Below are 25,758 nucleotides of genomic sequence, written 5' to 3' on the forward strand. Positions count from 1 at the left end.
TTGAAAGGGTCGCAGAATGCTTTCACAGTTTGGTTGATGTCAATGCCTTGGGACACTTTGCACCACACGCATTTGCAAAGCCACGAATGCAGTCTGAACCATGGAAGTGTGACATAGCTGCAGGTCTCGCAAACATGTAACAATTGTCTTTAAGAACCCCTCAAGCCTCTCAAGGATGTCTAATGCACAGAGCATTTTTTAAGTCAGAAGAATTGGAACTGGTCTGCCTCGCTTTCCTCTGATGATAATCGTTGAGAAATGTCTGAGGTGGAAAAAAGCTCTGCAGACAGTGCCCAGTTCAAATCCTCATGGGGCTCAGATGTGTCCCTTGACAAAAATGCATCCTTCCCTGCATCTGTTGAATAGCAGGGTTTGTTTTAAACAGACCTTTGCCAGATCTATCCAGGCCTTTGTAGAAGGACGTTCGGACAGCGCACCACTGCATTCACCTTGGAAGTCATTTAGAAACCGATGCGTTTTTTGAATTTCTTCAGTAAAGGGAATTACAGTTGGTGCATTCCACTTGGCTTCAACAATGTTCCTCAGTGCTGTTGCAGAAACCATTGCATTCCACTTTTCACTGTGCACTTGCTGGAATTCTGTGGCATGCTTCACAAGTTCCTGATCATTGGATATTAGCGCCTGAGCTTTGATGAGCTTACTGACTTTTACCAGAGAGTTTCCAAGTTTAGTTGCAAGTAACGGAATGGCAAAAGTGTTTGTGCTGCTCTCATAGCCGCATGTCACTTTGACAGCTCTGACCAACTCTAGGTATAATTAATAAAATCCTCCATCTTTGTTATTGTAAATTGTGTAATGTAAATATGTAAATTTCCTGGCATTAGCCAGCAGTCGTCCCAGTTCACACATTTTTTCTCAAGTGCACTGTTGATTTTTTGCTGTCATCCCACCTTTATTGAGCATGTGCTCTCCAAACTCACGCGGCCATTTTTTTGTAATTTCTTTGAAAGGACTGGGATTCATAGCACTGAAAACTTCCCACAAGTGCCTGTTCATATGCAAAAGCACAAGACATGTGTATGTACACAGAGCCTGAACACGGTTCTTTCCGGGCTTTGGTTTGATTGACCCAGGCTTGAGTTTACAAATTTGCACATGTCGCCACAGAACCTCTCTTGTAAAGAGTCCTTGGCAGTACGCACAGCTCATGATATCAGTTGCCTGCACTTCTTTTGGTGGCTGTTTCAATGGGACAAGTTGCCCCTTCCCTGACTCCATGACAGCAGCATTATGAACATAGTTGCCTCTGTGACGAATATATTCTAGCTGTTGTTTTCTCTCTTTGGATCCCTTTGGAAAGCTAAGAGCTCTTGACACATCCATTTTATCTTGGTGTGCACTTTCAAGATGCCTTGCAATTTTGGCGTATGGCTTACTGCAATAGACACAGAAGTGTCTCTTATTGTAGACTCTTTTGCCATTTTTTTTTGGAAAGCACCAACAACTACGCTGCCATTGGGGTCCTGACTTGAGCAGGGTTCTTCTTCAATAGTGGTGACAGATGCGATGTAGTTGATGTCCAAGTCAGGTGTTGTGCCGTCACATATGGTGGGACTCTCCATACCGCAGTCATCCAGTAAAACATAAAGAAAGTATTTTCTTTGTTTGGGATCATGGCTTTCATCACTGTCTTAAGGGGGGGGGTGGATACGGTACGGCACAGTGTCGCTGCACACAGTCTGTCAATCCGTGAGAGCGCGCGCACACACACAGCCTTATGGTACATGTATGTATAATGTGTGATGTGGTTAACACGGTTAAGTCCACTTCTGTGTGGCCCTATGAGCCTATCATGCCACTACAGCTGCAGAATGGTTTAAGCTACAGATTCTGTAGAGAACAACATCAGACCTTATAGAGCAGAAGTGTATTTTCTGTTAAGATTGGTTTCATTTCTTATCAGCAGCAATACACATGAGTTAGTTGGCTGACAGGAGGAGCAGGCATAGTGCTGCAGTTATGCAAAAAGATGAAGTCAAATACAGAGATGATCTGTTAATGTGTCATACTGGATTGGATTTAGGTTTCATAATGCAAAGACCTGATGTTTAGACTTGTGAGAAATTAAATAGTTTTCCATTGAGTAAGAAATATACTGTAAACACCATATCAGGATGTGAGAGCAAAAGGGGAGAAACCCCTTTTGCCGTAAGTGTCAGAGTCAGACGAGAGACAATTGCCTCTCGTCTGGGGTGTTACAGGAAGATAGATGGTAGATGAAATTTACATTCTAATGAAGTATCAAAAGGGTCACTGTCCTGGGAAAGAGACGATCCACCAAACATCAAGGGGTCATTGTTCTGGGAAGAAATGTTGTAACCCCCCACTCTGTTTTGTGTTTAAGTCAGAAACATTTGGAAGACGGGAGAGAACACTTCAGGTCTTCGCTCCATGCTGCATGTATTAAAGAGATCCGATTCATCACGCTGAGTCTACAATTCTTCTGAGATTTAGCAACTCTCAACCTCACAAAGGAGAATTTCCCTTACAGACTGTACACTTAATTTTCATATCACTTGCAAGACAGTTGGTTGTGGTTGAATATGAACAGATGTCTTACAGATGTCTCTTTCCCTATTTTGCAGGTACTTGGAGTACAAAGCAGGACCTGCATCACTGGCAATGGCAGACACCACACAGCAGACAATACCTTCCTTTGCACAAAGAATCCACTTATATGCCCATTCATCCAGGCAACAGGCCATTACACAAGCCATCCTCCAGGACCATGTCATTGGATGCTCTCTGCCCCTGTCTCTAGTAGAAAATCCAAATTTTAGACACTTTCTTTCTGTCATAGACTGCAAATACACTCCTGTGTCTAGGACCAGCTTGACAGAGAAGCAGATACCTTATCTAGTCAGTAAGGTTAAGGATGACATCATCAAAGCGGTGGAAGCTCAGGCAAGTGTTGCGCTTACAACCGACCTCTGGTCTGACAGGAGGCTTCGCTCCTTCCTTGGGGTTACTGCGCATATTGCCTGCGAAGACAAGGACTCCTACAGTTAAAAATCCTTTCTGCTGGATTGTCAGCATTTCACAGGGAAGCACTGTGGTGAACGAATTGTAGTGAGCAGGTTTGGATATGTAATGAGCGCGCATGCGCGAGTGTTCAGATAGGAAGTGATGCTTCAGTAAAGAGTCAACTACACGTCTTGGTCTCTGGTCCGTTTGTTGTATTACGAGGTACAAATAAGTACAAGACATGGTGTCAGAAGTGACCGTCCTCGCCTCTGATAAGAAAGCAACTACCCGACGCAAGTAAACGGAAGGTTCGTTGCAGTTTACCGACGGGAAGAGAACTTTTCGCCAACTCCAGTGAAGTGAGTGAACTAGCAGAGCTAACGTGAAGCTACGTTGACACAACATCGGTCAATGATACAGAGGGGAGCCTTCGGAAAGTAAAACAGAATGGATTCTCTATTTTCGATTAGTCCACCAGAAGCATTTGACTTCGGAGACTTTGGTAGTTGGCCACATTGGAGCCGACGCTTTGAAAGATTCCGCATAGCAGCAGGACTTAATCAAAAAAGTCAAGAGTATCAAGGGAACTCCCTAGTGTACACTATGGGAGATATGGCGGATGATGTTCTGAACACGTTAGCACTGTCGGATGGGGACAAGAAAAACTATGACAAAGTAAAAGAAGCGTTTGACAAGCATTTCATTTGCAAGCATAACGTTATCTACGAGAGAGCTAAATTCAACAAACGTCGCCAGGAGCCCGGAGAAACGGCAGAAGCGTTTATTACAGCTGTGCATAAAATGGCTGAGCATTGCCAGTATGGAGTTCTCAAAGATGAGATGATCAGAGACCGCCTTGTCGTAGGTATCAAAGACCACGCACTTTCAGAGAAATTACAGCTAGATTCTGAGCTAACTCTTGTGAAAGCTACGACGAAAATCCGACAAAGTGAGGAAATTAAAAAGCAACAGCCTGTATTAAGAAGTAGCACTGATGCCACTGAGGCAAACATGGATGCAGTTGGATTCAAGTTCAAACAGAAATTCTCCCCACATGGGAAGAGTGGCTTTAAGCCGAAGGAAAGAACAGTGCAAAATTATGCAAATGATAAATGTGGCAGATGTGGAAGGATACATGAAAACTCATTCAATGCATGTTCCGCCCGCACTGCTGAGTGCAAGAAATGTAAGAAAAAGGGACATTTCGCCGCTGTCTGTAAAACTAAAATGAGAATGGAGGAAATTAAAGAAAGTGACTTGGATGAGAGAGTTGAGTCATTGTTCCTGGGCACAGTGAATTGTACAAAATCCGACACATGTTGGCAGAAGTCAGTTGCAGTGAATGGCCAGCAGATGGTGTTCAAGTTGGACACGGGCGCCGCAGTGACAGCTATCCCAGCACGCTTGTACTCAAAAAAGCTACACGGGGGGCTGTTACCGACAACCAAAAGACTGTGTGGACCAAGCAACGCTCCCATAGAGGTAAACGGACATTTTACTGCAGAGATTAGCCATAATGGAACTGTAGCAAAGCAGCAGGTGTACGTTGTGCCAGGTTTAGTGACTCCTTTGCTGGGATTACCTGCTATACAAGACCTTGACCTGCTCAATCCAGTACAGGCTATCACAACAGCGGAAACAAGCTACAAAGAACAATATCCCAGAGTTTTCACTGGCTTAGGTAAGCTACAGGGAGAATACAAAATTAAACTAAAAGACAATGCCTCTCCCTTTGCCCTCGCTGTGCCACGTCGCGTGCCATTGCCATTAAGGGGAAAAGTCCAAGAAGAGTTAAAAAGGATGGAGGAAATGGGTGTTATTTCTCCCATAGAGGAAGCTACAGAGTGGTGCTCAGGTATGGTTGTAGTACCAAAACCAAATGGAAAAATTAGAATATGCGTTGACCTAACCCGCCTGAATGAAAATGTGTGCAGGGAGCGACATATTCTTCCAGCAGTTGATGAAACACTAGCTAAACTAGCCGGAGCTAGAATTTTTTCCAAACTGGACGCCACTGCTGGTTTTTGGCAGGTGCCTTTGCACAGAGCTTCAGCCCCACTCACCACCTTCATCACGCCCTTTGGTCGTTATTGCTTTAATCGTCTCCCTTTTGGTATATCGTCGGCCCCTGAGCACTTCCAGAAGAGATTGACGCAACTGCTGGACGGCCTGGAGGGAACCTTATGTCATGCAGATGACATCCTGATTTTCGGTGCCACCCCCACAGAACATGATGAGAGAGTGCATAAAGTGTTGCAAAGACTGCAGCAGCATGGCCTCACTCTAAATGACAAATGTCAGTTTGCCGTGAAGCAGGTCAAATTTCTTGGACATGTTGTGAGTGCAGAAGGCACACATGCAGATCCAGAGAAGATCAGAGCGATTAGGGAGATGCCACCACCGACAGACGTGTCCGATGTGAAGCGCTTCATGGGAATGGTCAACTATGTGGGAAAGTTCTCACCTAACATTGCAGAGCTCACAGGACCTATTAGAGAACTCCTGAAAGCAGAAAACATGTGGATGTGGGGAGCAGCGCAGCAGAGTGCATTTGATAGAGTGAAAGACGAGCTCAGTTCATCTGCTGTCCTTGCCCAGTACAGCCCAGACAAACCGACAAGAGTGTCAGCAGACGCCTCTTCGTATGGGTTAGGAGGGGTGCTGTCTCAGCTTCAAGACTCAGGAGATTGGAGGTCAGTGGCTTTCATATCCCGCAGTATGACTGAGACAGAGCGCAGATATGCCCAAATTGAGAAGGAGGCCCTTGCAGTCACCTGGGCTTGCGAAAGATTTCAGACTTACCTCCTGGGTCTGCACTTTGTGATGCGAACAGATCACAAACCGTTGATCAGTCTCCTCAGCTCAAGGCCGCTTGATGACGTCCCACCTCGCATCATGCGATTTAGGTTACGACTTATGCGTTTTTCCTACACGATCATACACGTACCAGGAAAAAACCTAGTGGCAGCCGACGCTTTATCAAGAGCGCCACTACAGTCGACAGCAACAGAGGATGACCTTGTGCTTCAGAATGACGTGAACGCTCATATCCAGGAGGTCATTCAGCAGCTCCCAGCCTCACCTGAGAAGTTGCTACAAATAAGGAGAGCTCAGGAGGAAGACCCCGTGTGTAAGCAGCTGTCCTCCCTGATCCACACAGGGTGGGAAAGAAACAGTTCGGCACCACAGTTAAAGCCCTTCTGGCAATACAGAAATGACCTGCTGATGGTAGATGGCCTGCTAATGAAAGGAAACAGGATACTGATCCCATTAAGCATGCAAAACGACATCTTGGACAAACTACACCAGGGTCATCAAGGCATGGTGAAATGCATGGCCAGGGCGCATGAATCAGTGTGGTGGCCAGGGCTGACCACACAAATCAGAGAGAAAGTACGTCAGTGTGAAATTTGCGCTAAAGAGTGTCAAAATGCCACAGAACCTCTGATAACCACACCCTTGCCTTCACGCCCTTGGGAGCGGCTAGCAGCTGACTTATTTGAGTGGAAGAAGGGTCAGTACTTAGTTGTCATTGATTATTATTCACGTTACATTGAAGTTGTCAATCTTACACGCACTTCAGCAACAGCTGTGATCGAGAAGATGAAAGCCATCTTTAGCCGCCACGGAGTGCCGGATACACTCGTCACAGACAACGGACCACAGTTTGCTGCCACTGAGTTTGCAGATTTTGCTAAGGATTACAACTTTCAACACGTAACCAGTAGCCCCCGTTACCCACAAAGCAACGGGGAAGCTGAACGGGCAGTAAAAACTGTCAAAGCCTTGCTGCAGAAGAGTGAGGACCCTCACAAAGCACTCATGACGTACAGAGCAACTCCTCTTGCTCATGGAGTATCACCTGCACAGCTCCTGATGGGGCGAAACATTCAAACACCCCTTCCGGTGAGTCCAAACACCCTCACACCAGCCTGGCCGGACTTAAGGGCTTTTGAGTTGAAAGACCAGGAGCTGAAAAGACAACAGGCTGAGGGATACAACAGACGACACAGAGCACGGGAGACACCACCTCTCAAGCCAGGTCAGAAGGTTTGGATACGGAACACAACACACACAGGAGTCGTCTCTGGCTCAGCAGGGACACCACGCTCTTATGTGGTTCAAACCTCCACCGGCAGTCTCCGGAGAAACCGTTCTCACCTGAGAGTGGTGCCTTCATCGTCTAAGGACCAGCCAGACTCTGCACAACACACCAGGGCTGGCAGGGAAGTCAAGCCTGTGAAAAGACTGAATTTGTAGTTTAGTGTTGTGTGTATACATGGAGCAGAATAAACTCCATACCACAACAGAGAGGATCAGGCAGTCTACCCTACCTCTCAGTTAGGTTATGTACTTACCTTAATGTTCAAAAAAAAAAAAAAAAAAAAGAGAGAAAATGAGATGTGATAAGTGATGTAACATTGAAATCAACCAGTTAATCTAACCAGTTTACATATATGCTCATGTTTACAGTGATGGTTAACATGTCATCTGTTCCCCTGCGTAGAAGGTAAAATCTGCATTAGGCTTTAATAGCATATGATTTCAGTTTTCTATAAAGAAGTGGAAAGTCTCAGTTTAAAGGGGGAGATGTAGTGAGCAGGTTTGGATATGTAATGAGCGCGCATGCGCAAGTGTTCAGATAGGAAGTGATGCTTCAGTAAAGAGTCAACTACACGTCTTGGTCTCTGGTCCGTTTGTTGTATTACGAGGTACAAATAAGTACAAGACACGAATCACCTCAGAATTTGATGAAATTGTTGAGGAGTATGGCATTAGCAACAAAATAAGCTTCATTCTGACGGATAACATATCCAACATGAAGCGGGCCCTTAAAGTGAGATTGCCAGACTCAGAGCAACCTGAAAGTGACAGTGATGACCTTGATGATGAAATGATGTGGGAGGACGTAGAAGACTTTGAACAGCCGTGGTCATCAGGTGAACGCTTGTCTTGCTTCGCACACTCGCTCCAACTGGTCGTCAGTGATGGCATGAAAGAAGTGAAGGTAATTGCAAGAGCCATTGCTAAGGCCACCAAGTTCACAACCCTGCTTCACAGCAGTTCTAAGGTCAGAGACATGTTTGAGACCCACTTTGGGGCTAATAAATCTATCCCGGCAGCTAGCAATACCACAGGGCTGTCACAGAAATGTGCAGCGAATGTGATACAGAAAATATTGCGTTTTCGGTCCGAGAATGGGCCCAAGCTGAAAGACCTTTGTACTGTGCTTGAGCCTTTTTCTGAGGCAACAGACCTCACAGAAGGAGATATTGTGGTTACCATCAGCATGTTGGTCCCCACCGTCCTGGAACTTACCTCAACAAGATGGAAGTGCAGCTGCCGCAGATTGTGACAATAGTTAGAGCACTAAAAAAGTCTTTAGAGAAGAGGTTCTCAGGGATCTTCAGATGGATCAACATGGAGCAGGGGGATCCCGAGGAGCCATTTAATCATCGGATCTACTTCCTTGCCGCCACCGGCATAACTTTTTTAAATGATGATGACCCTTGCTGCTATTGTGTCACGTGATTTGATTGGCTGGTTTCGCACGCAGACGGCACGTTACATTTGACCTTTTGACGTTGCTTGGCGTAGGCTATTAACCGCTAGCTTGCGAGTTAGCATCATGGACCGATTTACTTTCGTTATCCCAAAAAAATGAGTGAGAGTGGACGATGGCGGTTGCGGCGATTCACACACACATTCCAGCGCCAGCATGGAGGATAGAGTGATGGTGCCAAACGTGGAGAATGAGAATGAAGGGGAGGATGAAGACAAGGAAGAGGCATTAACTGGAACGGCGTCAGCGGAATCAGCGGCGACTGCTGCATCCGCAGAGGGTTTATTTCCAACAACAACAGACTCTGACTCTGAGACCAGAGGTAATGCTAACAGACACGAAAATGAGAACGGTGCCGAGATGGAAGGGCGTGCTTCAACGAGCGGTGAAACTGTGGTCACGGGCGGCAGGAATCTTGGTGGCCCTGTGGATTTGAGCCAAGACCCAGCAGAGGGACCGAGGCGGCCTCAACTCCAGTCATACATGCGTCAGAGATTTGGATCCCATTCCCAGCCAACTTTAAGGAGTTTTAACTACTTGTGGTTCAAACAGTATTCGTGGCTGCAATACTCGCTGTCAATTGATGAGGCCATTTGCCATGCCTGTAGGCATTTTTTCCACCACCTTGGCCATGGGCCGAGTCACACAGAAAAGAGCTTCACCCATGCCGGGTTCACAAACTGGAGAAAAGGAGCAGAGAAACTGGCTCAGCACAATGCAAGTGCTTCTCACAGACTAGCCATGGAAGGATGGTGTGAGTTTAAGGAAAAACAGAAAAGCGGGTCGAGGATTTTGACGCACCTTGATACTGGACATAGCAAGATTGTACAAGAAAACAGGCAGTACATGCAAGCAGTGGTGGAGTCACTGCAGTTTACAGCTTGTCAAACGATTGGACAGAGGGGGCACAGAGAGGATGAGCAGTCCACCAACAGAGGTAATTTCCTTGAACTGTTAAATCTGCTGGGGAAATTTGACAGTACTGTGTCAAAGAAATTATCTAGTGGACCCGGTAATGCTAAATATGTGCACCATGATATTCAAAATGAGCTGATTGATATTATGTCCAGCATGGTGAGAGAACAAGTAAGCAACGAGGTTAAGCTAGGAGAGCACTTTGCTCTAATGGTGGATGAAACAAAAGATGTGAGCAAGAAAGAGCAGATATCTGTTGTTCTGCGTTGCCTAAATAATGACAACATTCATGAGGAGTTTCTGGACTTTATCCCTGCAGATGGCTTGGATGCACAGTCTTTACTCAAGTCAGTTAAACAGACATTGGCTAAGTGCAACATAGACAAAAATGCATGCATTGCACAGTGCTATGACGGGGCATCTGTCATGTCCGGGTGCAACAACGGTGTCCAGGAAAAATTTCGCCAAGAAGTGCCACATGCACTTTACATCCATTGCGAAGCGCACAGACTAAACTTAGTTTTAGTTGACTGTGTGCATAATGTGAAACCAGCTGCAGAATGCTTTGCAACAGTCCAGATGCTGTACAACTTTTTTTCTGGGGCAGTGACACACAAGGTGTTCATGGAGAAACAGCAAGAACTCGAGCCCACTAAACGAACAGCAGAACTGAAAAGACTATCAGATACCAGATGGGCCTGCCAATATTCTACACTGTGGGCAATAAAAAGAACAATCCCTTATATCTTAGCAACTCTTGTGGATGTGAGCAACCAGACGAATGCTCATAGAGCTACTGAAGCGAAATCACTGATTGGACTTATTGATGCACAGTTTGTTCTGCACATCTATATGCTGGAGAGCATATTTAGTCTCACAAAAACCTTATCTGATCATCTACAGGCCACAGATTTGGAGCTGGCATCTGCCATTGACCTGGTCTTTGCAGTTGTTGATGCCCTCAATGACAAACGCAATGCTGAAACATGGACAAAAATCTGGGACTGTGCCAGTGACATGTGTGAGTCACTTAGCATTGACATGCAGCGCCCACAAGTGAGGAGAAAAAAACAGCCCCGCCACCTGCTGGAGTTTGTGGTGAACAGCCAAACAGGATCAAAAGAGCCACTGGAAACTTCAGATGACTATTGCAAGCACTGCTTTTTCCCCAGTAATCGACAGATTAATCAGTGAATTGAACAGGCGATTCTCTTCTGAAAGCTGCCACATTCTGAAAGGAGCAGCAGCTGTTAACCCCAAACACAAGACATTCATGGACAAAAATGCCCTTTTGCCCATGGCTAAACACTGTAGAGTCTTGGAGGAAAACCTTGGAGCAGAACTTCACCAGGTAAAAAGACTTATTGTGAGGAAAAAACAAAGTGGGGACGTTGTCAGCACCACCCATGATGTGCTGGTGCTATTGAGGACATACAAGGATGCTTTTGTCGACCTGTGCAAACTTGTGTGCATCTCCATGACACTGCCCATCACATCAGCTGCATGTGAGAGGAGTTTTTCCTGCTTACGGCGTTTAAAAACCTACCTCAGGAACAGAAGTGGATATGCCCGAACCAGCAATCTGGGTGTGCTGGCAATCAGCTCCAAAAAGGACCAAAGAACTGGATGTGGATGCAGTCATTGACCGCTTCGCAGCTAATCACAACAACAGGCGGATCATTCTCTTATGACTAGTGAGTACACAATTCTTTTTTGACAGGTCTGAATTATGCTACTTATTGTTTGTTAGTTTCAGTGGAGCCCTAAAAGGAGGGGAGAACAGAGGAGGATGGGAGTGGAGAGGAGTTTATAGGACACACAAGAGGAGTGACACACAAGTTATGTAGCCTGTAACAGTTTATTTTGTTAGATGGCTTTGTATATTTAACTATATACTGTGCTACATTTGTTGCTGCTCACAGTTGCACTATTTTGTAAATCTACAGATGTTCTCTGTGGTGCTTGTTAAAATAATTCACAGTGCTTATGATGTTACATGTTACAGCCTGAAACACAAGTCGGACAAGATCTGGAACCCTTTCTATTTAGTTTTGGAGTGATGGTGATCAGCTGCTGTTTTTGTTTTGTGCCGTCATGTTATTTGGTTAGGGGACATAAATACTGGGTTGATTGTATGATTGTTTTGATAATTGAAGTAAAGCAAAACACAAAACCCTTATGTACAGTATATTAATCTGGGATCAATAAATCTTATTATTAAGATTATTTTTTTGGTGTTTGTTGTGTCAGAATTCACTAGCACCTCCTATAAACAATCCGGCCCCCCCCCATGGACCCCCCAGTAATAAATCTCTGGAGCCGCCACTACTTGTCCCCAGTTTGGTTTGAGCTGGGTAGATTTAGATGTCCATAATGGGGACATCTGTCTGGTAGCTGAAGTCCGTGGTATAAAGTGTGACGAGGAAAGGAGAGAGGACAGTCCCTTGTGGAGCCCCGGTGTTGCTGACCACAGCATCTGACACACAGTTCCGCAAGCGCACGTACTGTGGTCGGCCAGTGAGGTAATCCACAATCCAGGACACAAGGGGGGGATCCACCAGCATCGCCGTCAGCTTGTCACCCAGTAGAGCAGGCCTGATGGTATTGAAAGCACTGGAGAAGTCAAAGAAAGTGACCCTCACAGTGCTCCCCGGCATGTCCAGGTGGGCGTGGACACGGTTCAGCAGGAAGATAATGGCATCCCCGACTCCAATCCGGGGCCGGTAGGCGAACTGGAGGGGATCCAGGTGCGGCCTGACCATAGGCCTGAGCTGCTCCAGGACGAGTCTCTCAAGGGTCTTCATGATATGTGACGTCAGTGCCACCGGTCCGAGAAACCACTGGGCTGCGGCGTCTTTGGCACTGGAACGAGGCAGGACGTCTTCCATATCACAGGGACCTTCTGGAGGCTAAGGCTCATGTTGAAGACACGATGAAGCACTCCACAGAGCTGTTCGGCGCAGGCTCTGAGAAACCGTGGGCTGAAACCGTCAGGGCCTGCAGCCTTACCGGCGGGGAGTTTGCTCAGCTGTCTCCTGACATGAAGCGGTGTAAACAGTGCAGGTCGAGGAGGGGGAGAGTTGGAGTCCACAATGAGAGGAGGCCAGGTAGCATGGGAGCCAGAGTAGGTGTGAGGAGTGGGGGATGGGTGTGAGGTGCTCAAGAAGTTGGATGGGGTGCTAGCAGGAGGAGGAGGGGGGGTCTGAAGCTGTGGTGGCTGGAGACAGTCAACAGGAGAGCCAGCAGGGGCCAGGGCTGCAGTGTCAAATCTATTGAAGAATAGATTTAACTCATTGGCCCTAGCCACACTACCCTCAGCTCCACTGCTAGTTGGTCTGAAGCCGGTAATGGTCCTCATACCACTCCAGACCTCCCTCATGTTATTCTGCTGGAGTTTCCACTCCAGCTTCCTTCTGTAGCCGTCCTTAGCCTCTTTGATCTTGACATTCAGGTCCCTCTGAATGTCCCTCAGCTCCTCCTCTTTTGTAAGTCAAGGCTTGTTGTTTGGGTAACAGCGCACAGTCCTTGCTGGGACAATGCCCTCCACACAGAAATTAATGTAGTCCGTAATGCACTCAGTAAGGCCATCAATGTCCTCTCTGTGTGGCTCACAGAGTACATTCCAGTCAGTCACCTCAAAGCAGCCCTGCAGTGCCTCATAGCAGTCCTCTGACCATGTCCTCACTGTGTTTGTGGTCACAGGCAGCCTCTTCACTAGAGGCACATAGCAGGGGGTGAGAAGCACCAGGTTGTGATCTGATCTTCCCAGTGGGGGGAGAGACGTGGAGGTGTATGCGTCCTTTACATTAGCATACAGCAGGTCCAGGGTCTTCTCCTCTATGGTTTTACAGGTCACATACTGGGTGAATTTCGGGAGTGTTTTTTTAATGGAGACATGGTCGAAGTCACCCGAGATTATAATGAGAGCACTCGGGTGAGCAGTCTGTAGTCCGGCTATTGTCGAGTGGATGACGTCACATGCCGACATCGGGTTAGCGGACGGTGGAATATACACAGCCACGACAATAGCATGTGAGAATTCATGGGGTACATAGTAGGGACGGAGAGCCACAGCTAACAGTTCAATATCCGAGCTGCAGATGCGGTCTTTGATAGTAATGTGACCAGGATTGCACCACCTGTTGTTCACATAAACAGCAAGCCCCCCTCCTTTGCGCTTACCGCTCATAGTGCAGTCCCTGTCAGCCTGGACAGTGTGGAAACCCTCCATGGAAACATTGTGCTTATAATGGCCTTTGAATAAATATATGGCATCATTGGCCTTTGAATAATATTTGCATATCGTTGTGATTGATTAAGCATTAGGCCTATGCCATTTCAGTGATGCTGATATTATACGGTGTAATTTGGCTACTATAATTGGAAATAATGCAATTTCAAGTTGATAATTGTGTGTATCTTTTATATTTAAAATTCACGTTTCATCTACAAATTAAGTACAATTTAAATCATATTTAATTTAAATCACAACATGTTTCCCATAGACTTTTTTTGAGGTGCAGGGTGGTGTTGGAGGCTTGTTATTTTGTTAGATGACTTTGGGACTATAGTCATGTCAGTCCTTAACAGCACTCAAGAAGTCAATCCTCAAATAGTGTAGAAATAGCGGTCATGCAATTGCTACACATATTTGATGCATTATGATACATGCACTGTCTCTGTATTATTGTGCCTGTAGTTGAAATAATACAATCTCATATTTATACTAAGCAGCTGAACCCAATATGGTGCTTATGTTCTACAACTCGTGCAAAATGGCAAAAAAAAATAGTTTTCTTTTGGTCTCGGTCTTGAGCTGAACTAGTCTTGGTCTTGACTTGGTCTGCCTTGGTCTTGGTACTCGATACTCTCTGGTCTTGGTAGTGTCTTGGTCTCGGTTTAGGCAGTCTTGACTAAAAGTCTAGTTGTCACACATCTTGAGAACAAGAAGCTTAGTGGGGACATTTCACACACCCCGTTGTCATCATTTATGGGGACCAGTTGTCTCCAGGTCATCAGAAACCTCACACAAAGTTTGTACTCGTACACCAGAGTAAAAGTGCATTGTGGGGACGTCATGAATTTCCCTGATTAGAGCAATATTTCTGTCCAAGGAAAATGTCTACTAAAGTTCAGATCTATCCTAAATGTCCCTTAAATCATCTGCCTTATGGGTGCAGTAGATCAAACTGTATGGCTCACCTGATTCACAATAGATTTCCCTCATATTGACCTTACTTGTTGCATTTACTTGCTTAAAGATAACAGCACTAAAAGAAGACTCAGAGACTCCAGAAGTTAACATCAACTATGAACGTACCTGTTGATAAGTGTCCTGTGGACAAGAAGCATCAGTTATCTCCATCTCTGTAACGACAGCATGGTTGGAGCCTGTGACAGGAGGAACATCCCTTGTGGTTGTGGTCGTCTGCAATGATTTCATGGAAGAAAAAAAATAAAAAATATGTTAAGCAATTGGTCAATTTGATGTTAACACTAATAATATTCAATTAGAGTAATACATTTCCTTAAGGACTTAGCTCTAAAGATAAAGACATGCCTACACACCAGACTTCAGAGGAAAACAAACACCCAATTCTACTGCATTTTTTCCTACAATTACTTCAGCTATTGTGTGCTGTCACACATCTTGAAAACAAGAAGCTTAGTGGGGACATTTCACACACCACGTTGTCATCATTTATGGGGACCAGTTGTCTCCAGGTCATCAGAAACAAAAAAAGTTTGTACTCGTACACCAGAGTAAAAGTGCACTGTGGGGACGTTGTGAATGTCCCCGATTAGAGTAATATTTCTGCCAAAGGAAAACATGTCTATTAAAGTTCAGATCTGTCCTAAATGTCATAAATTCGTGAAAGTATTCATACACAGATTGATTAGATTTCATTTATTTTTCAAATGACGCTACATTCAACCACCATGTTATTCTGAGACAATAAACCCTACACACTTAAACACTGTGCAGTTGTGACACAAACTTGCATTCGCCATGGGCAGTCATCTCCTCCATAGTCATATGTAATTTCCTCACCTTCCTTTATGTCACATAAGTGTGGTCTTCCTTCCACATCAATTTTTTTCATCTTACAATTTGGATGTCTGTGTTCATTTTTATTTATTTATTTATCTATTTGATTAGGACAATGCATATTAATCAACATATCAGCGAAAAGCATCAATGTAAATATGCCGGAGTTAGCACAGTTGCTAAATTTTATCCGTTGTCCTAAGGCAGGATAAAACATGTAGAAATCTTACAAAAAATAAGTCTTGCTTCACATCAAAGTTAAAAGTCCATACACAAAGTAGAAAAGAAGAAGTGGTTACCCATGAGAGCATCATCATTAACTAAACACCCAAATAAACCGTCTTCTCTGGAGGCATCAATACTTAAAAAGGATAAAAAAAACAAGTAAAGGGAGGGGGAAAATATTACAGAAATGAAAATAGTCTCCTACAGGTCCTATACAATTATTTGTTTTAACTTTGATACATTTCGAAATGTATTTCATTTACATTGCAGGATCATATTAGCAGATGGCAAAATGGCGATCACTGATTGTGCAAGCCTGTATGTCAAATTTAACAATGTATATAACTATAAAGCAGTATAGTAACTGAAAATCTTACCACCATGTTTTCCCTCTCCACTTGAATGCAAACAAAAATGCAGAGCATGAGGAGTGGTAAGAGCTTCTTCTCCTCTGGGCTTTGTCATCATCAATCAAATCTCCCCTGTATTCAACTACAAAGTCTCCTTTGCAGAATGAACCTTGGGTGAATAAACCACGTCCTGTAAGAAAAAAATAAGACAAAAAAAAAAATTATGTCCACTACAATTGTTTTTTGATCTGTTGCTTAATGTATTAAAAAATACACACTGTAGATAAAGAGCGAGAATAATGACTAATTTGAATTTATGAAAAAGTGGTAGTGGTGTGCTCATGCCCTGTCTTTATACTGTCAAACTCAAGAAAATGCTGGGGCTCTTAAAGAAAAGGGTCAACATGAGAAAAAAATGTTTTCAGCCACGAAGCTGCTGCTGAGGTGATACATGCAGGCAGTGCATCACCTCAGCAGAGGGAGGAGGACAGGGTGAATGGCTGTTACTGACTGACGTCTGTATTCTTTATCCTTTCTAAACTTCACTCAATATTATGATTTTAAGGAATATGTATTTATGTTTACCTACATTTTGACTCATTTCCAGTGATATATTAGTTTATATAGTGATGTTCCTGCTGTTAGCTTTACTGTTGCTGCTCTAGAAACAATAAATAATAATAGATAAAAAATTCTTATTATCTGTTTAGCACATAAACAAAAACATGAGTTCACTCAAGCAATACAGGCAAAGGCACCGAAGCAACAAACACTCGTGGATACTTTCCAAAGGAAAAAGAAATATCCTCGAGTCAGCGACATGGCAACAAATATTACAGAGGTCATTGAATTCATCGCTCCGGATAACCAGCCCACCTCTGTGGTAGAGGATCAGGGTTTACTTACTGACTTTGTTTACTTGTTGTTTTTGTTAAACTAATGAAAACCAATGTTGCAATAGGGTATGCAGAATAAGAAAGAGCCATATGAAAGTATTTACTTTGTTTCAACAAAATAAAAAAAAGCTATTAAGAACAGCTTGGATGCAGGTGTTTTTTTTCGTAATGCAGCTGTATTATCTAAGAAAATATTGGGCTAAGTATCGGATCGGGACTTGGTATCGGCAGATACTAAATATTAAATGACTCAGATCGGGATCAAACTGCAAAGAAATTAATAAAAAATGAGATAGCTTAGGCATCAGTTCTAGTAAAATAAGGTTACAGGGTTTTAAACAATATGTTACCCAAGTAGCATATGGACTCTTCCCCTTAGCAAACTGAAAAACAGCAAGCGTAAACATTCCATTTTTACCATCTCTTTTTTTTTTTATTGTGCTATTCCAGCTCAATTTCTGTTAAATCCAGCTTGAATTTAGTTGTGAAATATTGAGTTTATTGTGTAATGAAATCAATCAGTACAGTGGGGCCCCCAAATCCTTCATTTAACATATTGTTCATTTATTATTTTCTTCTATGATATATATATACACATATATTCTCTGAATTTGATTTCCACTGGCATGATTTAGGTTACACATCCACTACATTCTTAATTAATATTCTAAGCAAAACCTGGCTTGCTACACTGTTTAATGACTATAACCAACCAACACTAAATCTTCGATATTAACTGCGCCTCGTCTGAAAAGCATGGCTCTAAAAACTTTGCCCACTTCAATATGGTTGGATTATCGTAGCCCACATAAGCATGACTTCCGGTCAAATTGTGATCAAGTCAAGTGCATTGTGCTGCGAAACCAACCACCCATCCCCCCACACCAGGTGTGATGGACTCAGTGAATATAGCCGCTACATTCCTACCGTGGCAAACATAAAATATAAAAAATAAATAAAATAACTGACACCCGAACATACAAATGACCTTAATTTTAACGAGTCAGTCCACCCTGGTGACCGAAAACTCTGATAACTGTCTTAAGCTGACTGTGACTGTTAGCAAGTGCTAATTTATGATACACCTGTGTTCGGCAAGCGACCTTTAAACAAGAAAGCCGACAGTTTTAGTAAATAAAAAATGGCTACACAACGCATCAAACTGTCATGGCTTGTCATGGTTACGCTACTGTATATTTTAATGAAATACTTAGTACTTACTGAACACGCTGCTTGTTATACCCTGTTTCATCGACTTCAGCGGTGGCACGGCGCTGTAACGCCGGCGGTTGTATGATAGTCCACTTCCTGTTAGATTTCACATTAAAAGCCTACCGGCGGAAGTGACAATGTAATGGCGATTTAATGAAGGGAAGGTAACGTGCTACTCAGCGAATTAAACGGGTTTCCTAGTCTGGTCTGCAGGGGCTTTGTCACAAATCATTTTGCTTGCCATAAGAGCAGATATTGAGATCTCATATCTCCCATTAACATATATAAATATATATTTGTTTTCCCCTTTTCATTGCTTTTAGAAATGGAATCATGGACAATATAGAAAATATATACAAAACAAAAATATATAACAAAAAAAACCTCTTCAGTGTCAAAGTGAAAACAGATTTCTACAAATTGATGTAAATTAACTGAATATATATAATGTAAAATAAGTGACTGCATAAGTATTTGCCCCTTAAAGTCAGTATTTAGTAGATGCACCTTTGCCCTCAATACAATCACTGAATCTGTGTGTGTGTGGATAGATCTTAATCAGGCCTGCACATCTGGACACTGCAATTTTACTCCATTCTTCTTTGCAAAACTGCTCAAGCTCTGTGAGGTTGAATGGGGGTCGGGTGTGAACAGCCCTTTTCAAGTCCAGCCACAAATTCTCTATTGGACTGAGGTCTAGGCTTTGACTGGGCCACTCCAGAACATTCACCTTGTTGTCTTTAAACCATTTCTGTGTTGCATTAGCTGTTTGCTTCAGGTCATTGTCCTTCTGGAAAATAAATCTTCTCCCAAGTAGTAGTTGCAGACTGCATCAGGATGTCCTCCAGGATTTCCCTATATTTTGCTTCATTCATTAAACCCTCTCCCCACAGCATGATGCTGCCACCACCATGCTTCACAGGGGGGATGGTATGTTTGTGGTGATGTTCAGTGTTTGGTGTCTGCAAAACATAGCATCTAGTATGATTCATTTTGGTCTCATCAGACCAAAGAAACTTCTTCCAGTTGACCTTGGAGTCTCCCGCATGCCTTTGGGTGAACACTAGTTGAGGTTTAATGGAGGATGTAACTACAGGTGTGTATCTATCGCGAGTCTCGTTGATTTTGTTTGGCACGGCTTCCGTAGTGCAAACGCTGTGAGGGAGACTAGCGTGAACGCGGGAGCATGCCTCCAAACAAATATAGTATAGTGACTCTTTAGGCTAGAAAAATTTACTAAATGACGTTGTTTCGAGTAAACTCTGGATGTCACCACTTCAGGACACTTGGATTGCAGCGGAAGAGCAGTATGGAGGAGCGTTAATGGCGTTTCGGACGCCATTAACGCTCGTTATATGGATTATTGCTGCCGGAGGGTACCCCCGCGGGTCTCCAGCTGCACTTTGAGGAATAAGAAACTACACCGGACTTAGAGTGAACTTTTCCTTTAAAGGTTTCAGTAAAAAGAAAGGAATATTTTTATCATCTCCCTAGTTTGTCAATGGACACACCATAATTAATAACTCATTAAACTGCTAGTATGGATGTACGTTTGATTGTGTGATTTTCTCCCTAAATCTAAATAACCGCAGAGTCTGACACTTAATTGCTCGACAATCTGCTCTAGGATTGTTGGACAAATGAAGACAAGCATACTGTGTATTTAACACTGAAACCATGCTTAACTGTAGCCATCATCCTGGTGTTGTTGTGCTCACATCACACGAGGCACCATAATGTAGTGCTTCATGCAAGAGTTTTGGGTTAAATTTGGCTATCAATAATAATTAATGATTATCAGGGACAATTATTAATTATGATTACTAATAAGATCCAATTTACATTAGATCACCTTGGGGCACCACCCTTGAAGAAGGGAAAATAAAGCCAATTCACCAAATCAGTCTCAGGAAAGGTACTAAACTGTTTGTAACTCTGATTAATAATTAATTTAATAACTACAACCAATATCACCATAACAGCTAGTAATATTCGAAGGATTTTGGAGCTCTTGACAGAGTAGAGGTTGGCAACATTCACTCTTGTACAATATTAAATAGACAACATGTGGGTTAAAAAGTCTTTTATTCAACACAAAGATGAAAACACACTAACTAACATGTACTATATACAGGTGTGTGTGTGTGTATGTGTATGTGTGTGTGTGAGTGTGTGTCTGGCAGAACAAAGAAACAATGGTGGTCACTGATATCACATGTGGGTGTGATATGCTCCAGGCTTAAGGAATGTGTGTGTGTGTGTGTGTGTGTGTGTGTGTGTGTGTGTGTGTGTGTGTGTGTGTGACGTGATGCCAGGTTATAGAAGATGGTTTGTTGCATGCAAAGACCCTGAGTCTGTGTGAAGCATCATTCGACTAATGTCAAATTAGCCGTCTAGGAAAGCAAACTACCAATAACCTGACCTGAGATCACAATAACACTCAAACAGTGGACACACATAAATTGAACACATTTGCATTACATCAACCAGAGTTTAAAGTCCTGTGCTTAGCCGTGCTATGCTATGCTATCTAAGCCCAGTTCAACGTTACCAGTCTTTGAAGAAAAGGTGCTGGTGGTTGCAGGAGAACGTTGGGATTCCATTGTTGAATGTTGTTCTTGCTGTGCAAGGACTGATGAAAGTCGGCAGAGGAGGAAACGGTTCGCTCCTTTCCTTTGCAGGGATAGCGGCTCAGTGCTAACTTGCTTGATGTTCCTCAGATTGTGAAGTTAGCTGGCAAGCTTTGCGTCGCAGCTGCTGGTGCTAACTGATCAGGAATACTGGCAGGACCTCGTGTCGCTGCAGTGAGGAGAAGTTCTTTGGGCCTGCTGCAAATGAAGCTTGCAGCTCTCCGCAGCTGTTAGGCCCAGAAGAGATCTTGAGGGCAGGCAGCCCCGTGGGGGGGGGGAGATGGAGAGGAGCCCTTGAGGATAAGAAGTTGGAGGAGAAGAGAGGCGCGAGGAGAAGAGAGCTTGTGGAGAAGAGAGAGAACAAAGGAAGGCGCTGGAGTTTTGACTCTCTGATCAGAGGGGGGTCTGTCACCCTGACCAATAGTAGCTCAAAGCTGAATTTTGCACCTAGGTGTGAAGAATGGGGAATTCTGGGACACTGAGTTCAGTTCAGAGTCCATTTTGAAATCCACAATGAATGACTTCATCTGTGGGTCCCAACAGTGTTTATGCAAGTATCTGTGCATTCTTAACTAAATTTGTTATTGCTGTTAAACATAAACATAGCATAAACATATAATTGTTCATGTAATGGGTCATATAGTTTTACTACGCCTCCTGCCCCTCTCTCTCTCTTCATAATACCTAACACCCTGTTGATGATACTGCACAAACTAACAAAGTCAAGCCTGTGCTTAATATGCTTAATACGAAGTGACAATAGAGAGGATTTCTTTTCCTCCTTATTCATCCTATCTCACCACCTCTCTCTCCAGAGCTTCCTGAAAATCCTTCTCTCTCCGCTCCTGGTACAGCTGCTTTCTGAACAGGCGTCACAGCCCTGACTGCTGCCAGGAAGAGCAAAGTCTCCAGGCAAGGGCTGACCACTGGAATAAAAAAGATTCTAATCAAACATAATGTCATGTTTCTAATGTATGATTGTAAATATTGCTATAAAACTCCTTAAACTAAATTAAAAAAATACATAATTCTACTTAAATGTTAACATGGAAATGTTTTTTTCTCTTTCGCCTTGATGAGGAAGCAAAGCCATAAGTAACCAGTTTCTTCCTGTTCATCTCAAACTGGGCTATTTAAGTCTGGACCATCTGCATGGACAAAGTGGACAGACTTTACAATAATAACAGCAAGACAAACAAACTCATGTCACTCATTTGTTTTCTTCTTTGTTTGACATGTGAAACAACTGTGCTGGGAGAAAAGTTTGTTAAACTTTAGTCAAATTAATCAATTTAGAGGGCCATCAGTTGGAATTCCAATTACATCCTGACAGAGAAAGTGACTCAGAAACAAAATCCCCTCTGTGAACAATGACAGGTGTTGAGCAATAACAAACTTGAACTTCTGCTTGCCTAGATTTAAGGTCCAATGTCAGTGAGCATTAGCCTACAAAACACCGTATATCTCTGTCATCAAGGCAAAAAATATAAACGATCAATATTTAATGTGGATCACACCTGAGCTTCTTGTGCTAAGCGTTGCTTCTGATGGTGACGCCTCTCTCGGTTGAGCTGTGAGGTGTACAGAGGAGGCTTGGGAACCTGGACAAGAGTGGCCTGGTTACAAGTCATGATGTCATTGTGCTTCCAGTGGCACACCTGCAGCTGCAACATACACACTTTCCAATTGTTGGTATGAGCTTTACTAATTCCATCATCATTATCTGTGGTTCAAGTGTAGGTTTATCACTCAGTACTGGTCCAGTATTATTATACTGGTTATACTTATTATTATTTTATTTTATCAATTACTGTATACAGATATCTTTCTCTAGGAAATTACAATTTCAAGGCCTTTCGGCATTCTGAGCACAACGTCATATGAAATATAATGACTAACAGGAATACACTACAAAACTCCACTTGTAGAAAAAGTAAAGAAAAACAACAACACAGTAGTCAATTGATCTTCTACACTCTGTGCTACACTAAAACTTTCAGGGTGATGTTCAGTTGAATAAATAACAATGTGGGATATAACAGTATATTTGAATTTAGATTATTTATATCAAACAGTTTATGATAACATGGAGTTATAAACTATGTTAGTGACAGAGGAGCAGCTTCAGGCTTTACAACTAAATAATACTGTTTGGGGAAACAAAACAACCTTTCCATAGAAGAATGGCACAACACAGGAGGGCCAACTCCTCAGGTCCAGACTCTGCTGTCCACTTACATCTGAAGGAGAAAAATCATTCCTTTGAGGACAACAATGTAAACATCCTGTCCAGAGAAGACAGATGTTTTGAAAGAGGAGTAAAAGAGTCCATCTATGTCAAACTGGAACAACCATCTTTGAACAGAGGAGGTGGTCTACGACATTACCTATCACCCACCTACAATGCAGTTCTGAGTTCCCTCCCTAGACAGCTTAACAACCGTTCACAGCAGAAGTGCATCCCATTTCACCTAAATTGCCAGCGCCGCCCCTCCCTAAACGCAGAACACGCGCTGTGCGTAGGGCCCCATGATCCGTGGGGGGCCCCATTTTGCACAAGGGGGCGCATTCTCTGCAAATTTGCAAAGGATGCGCATCGCTGCCATGAGGCACATAGAGCACCGAGTCAGCCCGAGGCAGGAGAGAAAAAAAAGAGACGAGTAATCTGACATGGCGCACGTTGCCGCAACGATTGACAGCACGCAGCATCTTACCAATCAGCGGTCAGATGCTCCAACAGGCAGTTGTATGCAGGTGGAGAGATGGCCTCCAAATGGCAATATGAATCGGGAGCAAGCAAAAGAAAGACAAAGTCTAAACAAGAGGAGGCTCGTGCTTCACTTGAAGGTGGGTATGTTGTTGAAATAAAAAAGAAAACTTTGTGGCATAAACACCCCAGCTGCTAGCATGCTAATCATGAGACAGAAGAGAGGATAATTCTGTCTAGATGTGGACTGGAGATTAAATTTTCCAGCGGCCCTGATTATCATTTATTGAATGTCTTGTTAACTGCATCTACATTCACCTCTGTTGAAAAAGGAGCGGTTAATTGACCAGTTGGTGGTCATATGTTGGCTCAGGTTTATAGCCTATCAATCTATGCTATCAGTAGAAGTTTTGGGCTGTTTTTATGGAGGTAAAATGTCGCCATCTCTTGGTGAATTTAATTCATAACAGTATAAGATTAGATAAAATAAGATAAATTAAGATAATCCTTTATTTGACCCACAATGGAGAAATTTAAAGCGTTACAGCAGCAAACAGCAGTGTGAATATAGAACCTAATTACTAAATGTATAAATAAGTACATAAAAATATTTAAATATAGAAATATCATCAAATCAAATCATAATGCATATTATTATTAGTTGTAGTCGTATTTGCATTAATTGCATTTGGCTAGCACCATTGCAGTAACTCTCCCTGTTACAGTTGCCTTTGCTGAGCAAAAACTGAAGCTCATCAATGGCGCAAGAACGCTTGAGTGGCCTGGCTATCATAAGCATCAACTCAGAAGTGGCACAGCAGCTGTCATATGATGACCTCATTGATGACTTTGCATCCAGAAAATGCAGACGTGTGCATCTGTAAAAGGCTTGTTCCATTGTTGAAAGAGTCATTTTGTAATGGGGAGGGGGGGCCTCAAAATAAAATTCTGCTTAGGGCCCCAATTTGGCCAGTAAATTGCATCCACGTTTCACTCACTTGCGTCCTTTCTTGCGTCCTTTCCTTGTGTCTTAGTCCAGCCCCCAAGGATTCAGGGAAAGACCCGAGGAAACCACAGGAGGAGAGAGGACCAAAGAAATCTGTTTGAATACAAGTGAGACGTCCTTTCATCTGCAGCGTCACGTGAAGCAATGTCCGTTTCTGATGACGGCTGTTTTATGACCTCGACAGCCCAACACCGATTTCCTGCGGTGTCCATGGATATGGCCTACCTGTGATCAAATAGTAGTGACAATAGTGATAAAAGCAAACACGTGTCTGCAATTTAAGTGTAATCAGTTCAGACATTTATGTGATTAAATATATAGTGAATATAGTTTAGGCCTACTGTTGTGACCCTGAGTCATGATTGTGTTTTTTTTTTTTTTCATTTGCTGCTGATCTTAATCTCCTCCTCAGTGTTGTGTGTGAGCAGTCTCTGTGTGATTGTGTGTGTTTCTGATTGAGAGCAGGTTGGACCTGCTGATTGGCTTGCTCAGCTTGATTGCTGACATGGGATTGGTCAGAGGGAGGAGAGCAGCCCTTTTTAAACCACCGGCTTACTGCAATCTCCCTTTCCACCAATCTTCCACTTCCAACATGGACCAGTGTCTGGTTTGACCAGTGTTTTGTTTGTGACGTAAACCAGTCGTAAGTAACTCAGCTGCACTACAATCTGGCATTTCAGGGTGAAAACTGGCTTATGTCAATTTTGAGCGTTTCAGAGCAAGAGAAGCCTCTTTTTGCACTGTACAGTAGCATAAGCTGCATTTGACTGAAAAAAGGTTTTTCAAGCAAGTGGCCTGAACTGGTTGAATTTGGATCCATTTCATGACAAACGAGGTTTTACCTGTCCTTTAATTCATTAAGGGTGAAAACTGGCTTATGTCAATTTTGAGTGTTTCAGAGCGAGAGAAGTCTTTTTCCACTGTTCAGTAGCATAAGCTGCATTGGACTGAAAAAAGGTTTGTCAAGCAAGTTTCCTGGCATGAACTGGTTGAATTTGGATCTTTCATTGCAAACAAGGTTTTACCTGTCCTTTAATTCATTAAGGGTGAAAACTGGCTTATGTCAATTTTGAGCGTTTCAGAGCAAGAGAAGTCTCTTTTTGCACTGTACAGTAGCATAAGCTGCATTTGACTGAAAAAAGGTTTTTCAAGCAAGTTTCCTGGCCTGAATGTTGAATTTGGATCAATTTCATGACAAACAAGGTTTTACCTGTCCTTTA

The 25,758-nt window shown here is 43.2% G+C and overlaps 1 protein-coding gene across 8 annotated transcripts in view; it reads right to left on the bottom strand.

The window, feature by feature from the left end:
• The window catches only part of LOC311253743 (uncharacterized protein), a 47,792-nt gene extending 29,494 nt beyond the window's left edge, over nt 1–18,298 (bottom strand). For all 8 annotated transcript variants that reach the window (XR_014621852.1, XR_014621853.1, XR_014621854.1 and 5 more), the window contains exons 1-3: nt 18,205–18,298; nt 16,115–16,277; nt 14,784–14,891 (exon numbers count right to left, since the gene is read on the bottom strand). Coding sequence is in view for 2 of the 8 variants with exons in the window: in XM_084384225.1 (XP_084240351.1) it covers nt 14,784–14,815 (32 nt within the window). In the remaining 6 variants the exon portion in view is untranslated. The remainder of the gene's footprint in view (nt 1–14,783; nt 14,892–16,114; nt 16,278–18,204) is intronic.
• Nucleotides 18,299–25,758: the final 7,460 nt, after the last annotated feature.

Source organism: Pagrus pagrus, assembly GCF_965226575.1.
Source record: "Pagrus pagrus genome assembly, contig: HAP1_SCAFFOLD_40, whole genome shotgun sequence".
Taxonomy (NCBI): Eukaryota; Metazoa; Chordata; class Actinopteri; order Spariformes; family Sparidae; genus Pagrus; species Pagrus pagrus.